Below are 11,254 nucleotides of genomic sequence, written 5' to 3'. Positions count from 1 at the left end.
AATTGGGCCATCGCCTGCTGCAACAGGTCCCGTAGCTGAGCTATGAGAGCAGGAAAGGCCGTTTCAGGTAAGGGAGGAGCAGAGACAATGTCAGCCTCTGCAAGGGCAGCCCACGTGGCCCAGCAGTTGGGGGCACCCCCTGAGTCAGGCTTGGAGCCAGGGTGGCCCCGGGTCTTACCACGGCCAGGCTTCTCCCCGGAAAGCTCCTTCCGGTGCGAGTGGAGAGCGGAGGTCGGAGCTCCATCTAGACTCACCCCATCCACCCCTGCGCGCAACAGATCTAAGTACAGCTGACTGCGTGTGGGACGGGGGGAGGTGTCCCCGGCCCTCGTCTCCGCTCTGCAGACCTTGGCGGGCATCCCCCGCTTCATGTACTCCAATCTTCCAGGAGGGTGATGGCATCCCGTATGGTCTTCCCCCTGATCGGTCCCATGAGGGACAGGACAACCGGTCTCAATTCGGGGCGCACGGTGGCGACTAGGTAACCTGCAAGCGCGCTTGTTGCCACAGTACTTTCTTTACAATATTTTTATTAAATCCATGCAAAAAATATAGAGTACATGCATCAAAGTGGAAAGTAAAAATACTACTGAATACATTGTATTAAGTCGTACTTTAGATTACAATACTCTAAATAAATCATCACGTAGTTAATAAGGAAAGAAAAAATTGAAATATTTTATTACAAAAAAAAATCTACCCCCCCAACAAAACCCAAAGCTGTTAGATAGAAGAAACAGCAAGGAAAAACCTTTAAAAAATGCAACAGTGTCAGCCAATATCTGCATTTTAGTCCCCAAATCAGAGATTTTGAAGATAATTCAAAAAGGGTCCCCACAGGGATTGAAAGTCTAGGTTAGATTCAAAAACTAAACAGTGAATCTTCTCTAGATTCAAGTATGACATAACATCCCATAAATATTGAGCATGAGTAGGCAGGGTAACTTCCTTCCATTTAAGCAATACAGCTCTCCTGGCTATAAGAGAAATATTTGCCAGAATGTGTAAATCAGAAGCCTTCAAAGTTATATCTTTTTCTCCAACAATCCCAAATAGTGCAGTCAAAGGATTAAGTTTTGAGTCTGACTGAAACGCTCCCTGACCATGTGGTGATGCACTCTTACCAATGACATCTGCAGCGTTGTCTCACTACTCCTGGGATCGTCAAAGAGGAAGGGCTAGGGAATGCAGCCCTTTTTATGGTGCTAGGAGGCTGGGTGGAGTCCCACTGTTGTGATTTAAATGAGCCAATGGTGTGGGAGTCAAAGACAAAGGTTCCTGCCACAGCCAACGGTCAGGCAGGTTCAGAGACAAAGGGTACTGGTCAGGCAGGTTCAGAGGCAAAAGGTACTCTCACACCTGAGGGGTGGGTGGAGCTGCACCTTGATTGACAGTAGTATCACTTCCAATCAGAGGAACAATGCTGTCCTCCAGTTAGCGGGGGTCAGTGTTGTTACTGTCACGTGACAGCCATGTGGATTTCTCACAACCCCATGTTCCTGTCCAAATATCTGTTAAATATTGTAATGGTCCCCTCCTCTGCAGCTTCCTCTGGCAGCTTGTACCATATATCCACCACCTCCATATGGAAAAATGTCCCTCATGGTGCTTTTTAAATCTTTCCCCTCTCACCTTCAGTCGATGTTCTCTACTTTTAGACTCCCCTACCTGTGACCATCCACCTTATCTGCACCCCATGGTGTTATACACCTTTACATAGTCACCCCTCAGCCTCCTGTGCTCCAGGGAAAACAGTCCCAGGCTACTCAGCTCTCCGTGTAACTCAAGCCCTCCAGTCACGGTAACATCCTTGTGAATCGTTCTGCACCCTCTCCAGCTGCACGACGTGCTTCCTATGGCTGGGCGACCAGATCTCTGCACAATAGAGTGCGGTCTCACCAACGACTTGTACAGTTACAACATGATGCCGCAGCTCCTGCATTCACTGCCCTGATCGATGAAGGGAAATGTGCCAAATGCCTTCTTCACCACCCTTTCTACCTGTGTCACCACTTGCAGGGAAATGTACCCATTGGCCTCTCTGTTCTACAACACCCACCAGGGCCTCACCATATACTGTGCAGGTCCTGCCCTGGTTTAACTGAACAAAGTACAACACCTCACACTTCTCCGGGTTAAATTCCATTTGCCATTTCCCTGTTCATCCCGATCATGTTGTAACCTTAGATAACCTTCACTGTCCCCTACACCACCAATGTTGGTGTCAGGCAAACTTATTAACTATGTTAGCAACATTGTCATCCCAATCGTTAATATGGATGACAAATAACAATGGACCCAGCACCGATTCCTGTGACACACCACTGGTCCCAGGCCTCCACCTGACTAACAAATCTCCCCTCCGACCCTCCATTTCCTCCCACCCAGACAATTTTGTATCTCATTGGCCAGCTCACCCGGATGCCATGTGATCCAACCTTCCACACTACCCAACCATGCAGGGTGTGTCAAAGGCCTTGCTAACGTCTATGTAGACAACATCTACCACCCTGCCCTTGTCAGTCTTCCTTGTTACCTCTTCAAAAAATCTCAAATTTGTGAGTCCTGATATGCCACACACAAAACCATGCTGACTATCCTTAATCAGTCCCTGCCTTTCCAAATGCTGGTAGATCCTGTCCCTCAGAATCCCCTCCACTAACCTTCCCACCATTGACGTTAAGCTCAACAGCCTGTAGTTCCCTGGCTTGTCCTTGCAGCCCTTCTTAAACAAAGGAACAATTTCACCCACCATCCAGTCTTCCGGTACCTCACCCATGGCTAAAGATGATGCAAACATCTCTGCCAGGGCCCCTGCACTTTCTTCCCAAGCTTCCCACAATGTCCTGGGATGCACTTGATTAGGCCCAGGGATTTATCCATTTTAATATGCCTTAACACTGCCAGCACCTTCTCTGCTGTAATGTGGATACACTTGAATACATCAATATTTATTTCTCTTCATTCCATAGTTCCCATGACCTCCCCCACAGTAAATACAGATCGGAAACATTCATTTACCACCTCGCCCACAGGCAACCACATTGATCCTTAAAGGGATTTTCCTGACTTACCCTTTTGATCTCAATAAACAATCAGAATCTCTCAGGATTCCACCTTACCTGATCTCCCAAAGCTGTCTCAGGTCGTTGTTTCACCTGCTGATTTCCCTCTTGTGTGCTCCGGCATCTCTTGTCCTCCTCAAGGGCTTTGCTTGATCCAGCTGCATGAACCTGATATATGCCTCCTTCTTTACGCTGACCAGTGCCTCAATGTCCCTCATCAGCCGTGGCTCCCTTACCCTGCCAGCATTGCCTCTCACCCTAACAGGAATGTGCTGGCCCTCAACTCTCCCTTTCATTTTTTTGAAAAGTCTCCCACTTGCCAGATGTCCCTTTACCTACAAACAGCCTCTCCCCACCAACCTTTGCAAGTTCCTGTCTTGCACCTTTGTCGTTTGCCTTGCCCAAGTTTAGAATTTTAAACTGTGGACCAATATTTTGATACAAATAATTATGGTCACTGGTCCCATTGTGCTCCCCTGCTGACACTTCAGTCACTTGCCCAGCCTCGATTCCCAACAGCAGGTCCACCTACACGTTGTTGGAGAAAACTTTCCCGGACATATTGAATAAATTCTGCCCCATCCCAGCCCTTTGCACTGTGGCTGTCCCAGTCAATGTGAGGGAAGTTTAAATCATTTACCTTTACATCCTATTATTCTTACAGTTATCCACAATCTCCCTACATTCTGTTCCTCTCATTCCCAGGGGTGATTAGGGACCCTATAAACACAATCCCATCAAAGTGATCATCCCCATTTTATTACCAAGTTCCACCCATGTAGCCTCACTGGACGATCCCCAAGAATATCCTCTCCAAGTACCACCGTGATGTTCTACTGAATCGAAAACACACCTCGCCCTCCTCCCTTCCTTCCACCTCTATCATGCCTGTAGCATCTGTACCCTGAAACATTGAGCGGCCAGTCCTGCACCTCCCTCAGCCATGTTTCTGTTATGGATATAATGTCCCAGTCCCATGTCCAGATCTGTGCCTTGAGTTCATCTGCCTTACCTGTCAGGCTTCTTGCATTAAAGTAAATGCAGCTTAGTCCATCAGACTTTCCTCACTCCCTGACTCGCCCCTGCCTGTCCTGTCTACTGAACCTGCTCACTTTAATATCTATATTTGCCAGAACTTCCCCACCTGCCACACGACTGCTTTGGATCCCACCCCACTGCCAGACTAGTTTACACCCTCCCCGGTAGCATCATCAAATCTCCCCACCAGGATATTGGTCCCCTCCAGTTCAGGTGCAACCCGTCCCTCTTGTACAGGTCACCTCTGCCCCAGGAGAGATCCCAATGGTCCAAGAACCTGACCCCTTCCCTCCTGCACCAGCTACTCAGCCACACACTCACCTGCCCTGTCCTCCTATTCCTCCCCTCACCAGCAGGTGGCACCGGCAGTGATCCAGAGATTACAGCCCTTGGGCTCCTGCTGTTGAACCTTCTACCTAACTCCCCATATTCACTCTGCAGGACCTCATCCCTCTTTCTCCCCATGTCATTGGTCCCAATGTGTACGACGACCTCTGGCTGCTCACCCTCCCCCTTGAGAATGTTCTGGAACCACTTGGAGACGTCCTTGACCCTGGCACCCGGGAGACAACACACTATCTGGAGCCTCGTTCACAGTCACAGAATCTCCTGTCTGCCCCCCTCACTGTGGGGTCTCCTATTACTGCAGCTCCCCTGGTCTCCACCCTCCCCTGCTGTACATCAGAGCCAGTCGTTGTGCCACAGACCTGGCTGCTGCTGCGACGCCTCTGAAAGGCCGAGTCTCTGTGACTGCAACACTCCCACACCCTCTCCTGCTGATCAACTCTCAGTCCATCTGCTTCACCAGTGCATTAAAATGGATTCAGTGTCCCCTTCCACCCCTCCCAGGTCAGGCCCATGTCTGCTCTGCCCACTGGACTGACCCAGCTGAATGTGAAGAAGTGCTTCCTGACGTCCCCAGTGCACAGCCTGGCTCTAATCTTCAGGCCATTCCCCCTTGTTCTGGACTCTCCCACCAGGGGAAGGAGTTTCTCTGCTCTTATCTGATTAGTTCCATGAACCGCAGCCCAGTGTCAGGGTTGTACAGGTCTCTGTCCTGGAAGTGCTGGGGCTGTACTGTAAGGGAACGTGTTTAACGGTGGAGTACAGTGCTGGGTGTGTACAGGTCTGTGTGCTCACTGCACAGTGCTCAGAGTTTTATAGGTCTGTGTCCTTATGGTGAAGGACTTGGTGTTGTAAAGTTTATTGTCCTTGTAGTCGACTGCTGACTGATTTTGTGCAGTGTGGGGTGTTTCATTGCTTATCGTAGGGATGTACAGGTCACACAGTGCAGTGTCAGTTTTCTGTTGTGTGAACAGCAAGCGTCCCCCACTGTACAGTTTGTGGGTGTCCAGGTACTCATGTGACTGAAATAAAACCAGAAATTGCTGGTAATACTCAGCAGATGCACATTGACCTGTGAGTGTTTCAGCATTTTCTAGTTTTATTTTACATTGTCTGTTGTAAAGGTCTGTGCCCTTATAGTACATTGCCAGCTGTTGTAAAGGTCTGTGCCCTTACGGTACAGTGCCGGCTGTTGTAAAGGTCTGTGCCCTTACAGTACAGTGCCGGCTGTTGTAAAGGTCTGTGCCCTTACGGTACGGTGCCGACTGTTGTAAAGGTCTGTGCCCTTACGGTACGGTGCTGACTGTTGTAAAGCTCTGTGCCCTTACGGTACGGTGCCGGCTGTTGTAAAGGTCTGTGTCCTTACGGTACGGTGCCAGCTGTTGTAAGGGTCTGTGTCCTTACGGTACAGTGCCGGCTGTTGTAAGGGTCTGTGTCCTTACGGTACGGTGCCGGCTGTTGTAAGGGTCTGTGTCCTTACGGTACGGTGCCGGCTGTTGTAAGGGTCTGTGTCCTTACGGTACGGTGCCGGCTGTTGTAAGGGTCTGTGTCCTTGCGGTACAATGCTGGCTGTTGTAAAGGTCTGTGCCCTTACAGTAGGGTGCCATCTGTTGCAAATGTCGGTGCCCTTACAGTACAGTGCCGGCTGTTGGAAAGGTCTGTGCACTGTGAGCACACAGACCTTTACAACGCGGAGTGTTGCGCTGTGAGCACACAGACCTTTACAACACAGCACTGCACTGTGAGGACAAAGATCTGTACTGTTATAGCAATGCACGATGAGCCCATTTGACCCATTGTCTCTGTGCCAGGTCATATTTCAGCAATCCCATCAGTCCCATCACCTGCTCTCCTCACAGCTGCCTCCACTTCCTCCTCAAGCAGCACATTCCACATCCCAGCCTCTGTGTGACGGAATTCCCCCTCAGGTACCCTCTGAACCTTCCACCTCTCACACTTTTCTTCTGCCCTCTGGTTTTAGACACTGACTTTAAAGGAAAAATACACTTCCTATTTACCTCATCTCAGCCCCTCATAATTGTGTGCACCTCTATCAGATCTTCCCTCCAGAGAAAACCCAGTCTATCCAATCTCTACCTATAACTGAACTGCTCCAATCCAGGCAACATCCGTGTGAGTCTCCTCTGTACCCTCTCCTGCACTGGCACATCCCTCCTACAGTGTGATGACCAGAACTGCACACGGTGCTCCAGCTGTGGCCTCACCAGTGTTTTAGAATGTTGTAGCATGATGTCCCTGCTCTTTCTGTCTCTGCAACAGCTGACGAAGGCAAACATCCCATGTACCTCCTTCACCACCCAATCTCCCTTTGCTGTCACTTTCAGGGATCCATGGACTGTATCCTAAGGTCCCTCTGATCATCAACACTCCCCAGGTTCTGTCCATTTACTTGGTGGGCCGCACCCTATTTGACCTTCCACAGTGCATCACTCCACATTTGCCACCTGCCATTCCTCTGCCTAATGTTCCAGCTGATGGATGTCATGTTGCACCCTCAGACAATCCCTCTCGCTATCTACAGTACCACCAATGTCCGTGTCATCTGTAAACTTACTGATCACATCTTCTCCATTCACGTTCAGGTTGTTAATGTACAGCACAGACATCAAGCTGCCAATCCCTGTGGGACACCACTGGTCACAGACTTCCAATGGGTAAACCAACCCTCCACCACCCTCTGCCTCCCATTTCCAAGCCAAATTTAGATCCAATTTACTTCCTTGCCTTGGATCCCATGAGGTGTAACCTTTTGAACCGACCTTCCATGCCTGATCTTGTCAAAGGCTTCACTGAAGTCCATGTCAACAACATGTACCCCAGTGCCCTCATCAATGTACTTTGTTACCTTCGGTCATAGAGTCACACAGCATGGAAGCACGCCTTTCGGCCCAACTGGTCCATGCTGACCAAGATGCCCATCTATGCTGGTCCCATATCCTTCTAAACCTTTCCTATTATTGTACCTGTCCAAGTGCTTTTCAAATGCTGTTAATGTACCTGCCTCAACCACTTCCTCTGGCAGCTCATTGCATACACGGACCACCCTCTGGGTATAAAAATTGCCCCTCAGGTTCCTATTACCTCTCTCCCATCTCAGCTTATACCAATGTCCTCTAGTTCTTGATTCCCCAGCCCTGGGAAAAAGGCTGTGTGTATTCACCCTATCTGTGCCCCTCATGATTTTATGCACCTCTATAAGGTCACCCCTCATCCTCCAATGCAGCACACCTATAGCCATAGAGGACTGGGAAATAAACATAGAACATAGAACAGTGCAGCACAGGAACAGGCCCTTAAGCCCACAATGTTGTGCCAAACTAATTAAACTGGTAATTAAATGCCAAACTACACTAACCCCTTCTGCCTGCACAATGTCCATACTCCTCCAATTCCCTACATACTCATGTGCCTCTTGAACACCTCTATCGGATTTGTCTCCACCATCACCCCTGGCAGCACATTCCAGGCACCCACCACTCTATGTGTAAAAACAAAAACTTGCCCCGCACATCTCCTTTGTACTTACCCCCTCCCACCTTAAATGCATGCCCTCCGTATTAGTCATTTCCACCTTGGTGTAAAAATACCAGTTGTCTACTCTATCTGTACCCCTGATAATCTTAAACTTCTATCAGGTCTCTCCTCAGACTCTGCCACTCCAGAGAAAACAACACAAGTTTGTCCAATTTCTCCTGATACCACTCTAATCGAGGCAGGAGAGCAACCTCTTCTGCCCTCTGTAAATGATGGGCAGAGTCTCTACTACTTCCCCCCACGCTGCTCTGAATAGCCTGGGACGTATTTATCAGGGCCGCTGGATTCTCTGTGTAAAGGTGCTGAACAATGTTTCTTCCCTATATTTCCAATCCCATCTGATACCCCACCCTCTTCCACTGACTGTGATGTCTGTGTTGTTCCTTATCTCCTATGAAATCACTGCCACATCACAGAACTTTTTCAGCACAGTGTGAGGCCATTCAGCCCACTGAGTATGTGCTGGCCCTCTGAAGATCACTGCAGCCAGTCCCACTCCCCTGCCTCTCCCCACAACCCTGCAACCCTTTCCCTTTCACATCCTTATCCAGCTCCTTTCCAAACACCACTGGTGAATCTGCCTCCACTGCCACCCCTGGCTGTACATTCCAGACCCCAGCCACTCGCGGGGGTGTGTTTCTCCTCTTGGCCCTTCCCCATCTTTTCCCAGTGACCTTCCTTCTGTCACCCCTGCTTCATGACCCTTCCACGCCTGGGGACAGTTCCTCTCTGTCTACTGTCTATCCCTTCCTGGTGTTACCTCGGTCAGATCTCCTCACAGCCTCCTCTGTTCCAAGGACAACTGCCCCAGCTTCTGGAGTCCACCACAGAACTAAAGTCCCTCACTCACGGGACCATTTCAGTCAAATCTCCCCTGCCCCCTCTCTGGAGCCTTTCCATCTTCCCCAGAGTGTGGGGCCCACACACAGGCACAGTTCTCCAGCTGTGACCACACCAGTGGTGTGGGAAGGTTCACCCTCGCTCCTGCACACTGTACCTCCACTTGTGAAGCCCAGGACCCCGTGAGCTCTGTTCCAACTTTTCCATCCTGCCCTGCCACTTTCTCCCCTCTGGTTCCCCTCCAGTGTGTACCACCTCCTCTCCTTCCCCCACCCACAATGTCACACTTGGCCGGGGGGGAGGCAACATTTTAGCTGCGGGGAAAGATTGGATCAGAGAGGGTTGTTTTCTTTGGACAGAGGAAGCTGAGCGACAGCACATTGTGAGGGGCTGAGACACAGGAATGGGCAGAGGGATCAAAGGTCGGGGTGGGGGGAATCTTAAAGTAATCGGGAGACTGCTGTGAGGAGGGGCGGTGATGAATGTCTCTACCCTAAAATGCGGTCGGGATCTGGAACCACTGCTGGAGAGGGTGGGAGAGACAGAAACCCCATCATGTTTAAACAGTCCTGGGATGTGTCCTTGAAGAGCCGTGACCTGCACAGCCATGGACCCTGTGCTGGAAGGTTCAGTTTCCACTGCTCTCTCCTCAGTAACAACACACACGGGGAGACTGGAACCAGACCGGGGACTTTCCCTCCTTGTCTGGGGAGAGGAACCAGCAATGACCATCAGCAGCAGCTCCTTCTCACTCCACCTCCATCTTCGTCAGTGTATAGGACATGGGGCAGTGGGAGCAGTCTCTGACTGGCAGCAGTGGATGTCTGCCATTGGTTCCTTCAGATATCCAACGAAAGGGTTAGAGCAAAGCTATACATATTCATGTCCCCAAACCAGCCAATGACAATCATGGCTGTTCCCCATCCCTCATTATCATAGGACAGGGAGGCTGCCTATTTAATCCGCACTCCGAGCGAGTTCCACTTATTTCTGGGTCTGAAGCTGACTGAAGAAGTGCCTGAGCCAGCAAAAGCTCCCAAGGAGGGCGCCAAGAAAGCCTTTTCCAAACCAGCAGGCAAGGAGGGTAAGAAACGAAGGAGGGCGAGGAAGGAGAGTTACTCCATCTACATCTACAAAGTGATGAAGCAGGTTCACCCCGACACTGGCATCTCCTCCAAGGCCATGAGCATCATGAACTCATTTGTGAACGATATTTTTGAGCGCATCGCGGGCAAGGCTTCCCACCTGGCCCATTACAACAAGCGGTCGGCCATCAGCTCCCGGGAGATCCAGAGCGCCGTGCGCCTGTTGCTGCCTGGGGAGCTGGAAAAGCACGCCGTATCAGAAGGGACCAAGGCGGTGATCAAGTACACCAGCTCCAAGTGAAGCTCCACAGAGTGCTGACAAACCAAATGGCTCTTTAAGAGCCACCCACAGTTTCCATGAAAGAGTTGTACTCATATTTCTGCACGGAATTGCTGCAACTGCTTCAATATATTACTCAGGAAATAACTCTTTCTGATTACATCGATCACAATTATATCGTCCCACTGCCCGGTAAAATTCTGGTGTCACTATTGTATTCCTGTCCACTGCACTGACCCAGAAACTTCACCCTCTCCTTCCCCGTTAGTTTATCTTGGTCTTCATACACTTTCCCCACTGAACTTACCATAGACAGCGGATTAACTTAACCAAAAATTTTGTGTGTTTGCTGTTGTTTGTGTTCTAATTGTGGAGTGAATGCCTTTTAGTAATTGCAATGTTTTTTAAGTGCCCTGAATCCTGTAAACAATAAAGTAAGCGTTTACACTGCTGTTTGTTGATCTGATCAACACAGCACAATACAGGCCCTTAGGTCCACCATGTTGTTCCGAACTTTAAACCACACCTAAGACAATCTAACCCCTTCCTCCCACATATCCCTCTATTTTAAATTCCTCCATATGTTTATCTAACAATCTCTTGAACTCAACCAACATATCAGCCTCCACCACTACCCCAGGCAGCGCATTCCATGCACCTACCACTCTCTGGGTGAAAAACCTCCCTCTGATGTCTCCCTTGAACTTCCCACCCATTACTTTAAAGCCATGCCCTCTTGTATTGAGCATTGGTGCTCTGGGAAAGAGGTGCTGGCTGTCCACGCTATCTATTCCTCTTAATATTTTGTATACCTCTATCATGTGTCCCCTCATCCTCCTTCTCTCCAAAGAGTAAAGCCCTAGCTCCCTTAGTCTCCCCTCATAATCCATACTCTCCAATCCAGGCAGCATCCTGGTAAATCTCCTCTGCACCGTTTCCAATGCTTCCACATCCTTCCTATAATGAGGCAACCAGAAATGGACACAGTACTCCAAGTGTGGTCTAACCAGAGTTTTGTAGAGCTGCATCATTACCTCGCGGCTCTT

The 11,254-nt window shown here is 49.7% G+C and overlaps 1 protein-coding gene across 1 annotated transcript; it reads left to right on the top strand.

Annotated features, from left to right (window-relative positions):
* Positions 1 to 407: 407 nt before the first annotated feature.
* Positions 408 to 10,229, top strand: LOC127582316 (histone H2B 1/2-like). The gene is made up of 3 exons (XM_052037493.1): positions 408 to 481; positions 5,860 to 5,929; positions 9,783 to 10,229. The coding sequence occupies exons 1-3, from the start codon at positions 408 to 410 to the stop codon at positions 10,227 to 10,229; spliced, it is 591 nt and encodes a 196-aa protein (XP_051893453.1).
* Positions 10,230 to 11,254: the final 1,025 nt, after the last annotated feature.

This window comes from Pristis pectinata, chromosome 23 (genome assembly GCF_009764475.1).
Source record: "Pristis pectinata isolate sPriPec2 chromosome 23, sPriPec2.1.pri, whole genome shotgun sequence".
Taxonomy (NCBI): domain Eukaryota; kingdom Metazoa; phylum Chordata; class Chondrichthyes; order Rhinopristiformes; family Pristidae; genus Pristis; species Pristis pectinata.
Note: the sequence above shows the minus strand (reverse complement) of the source record. Positions and strands in the feature narration are given on the sequence as shown.

Bases quoted from the DNA above. Each gene is read 5' to 3' on its own strand.
- LOC127582316 (XM_052037493.1), top strand. From the start codon at position 408: ATGGTCTTCCCCCTGATCGGTCCCATGAGGGACAGGACAACCGGTCTC. The intron at 482-5,859 runs GTAACCTGCAAG...CTTACGGTACAG, and splicing joins GGGCGCACGGTGGCGACTAG to TGCCGGCTGTTGTAAGGGTC. The intron at 5,930-9,782 runs GTACGGTGCCGG...TCATTATCATAG, and splicing joins TAAGGGTCTGTGTCCTTACG to GACAGGGAGGCTGCCTATTT.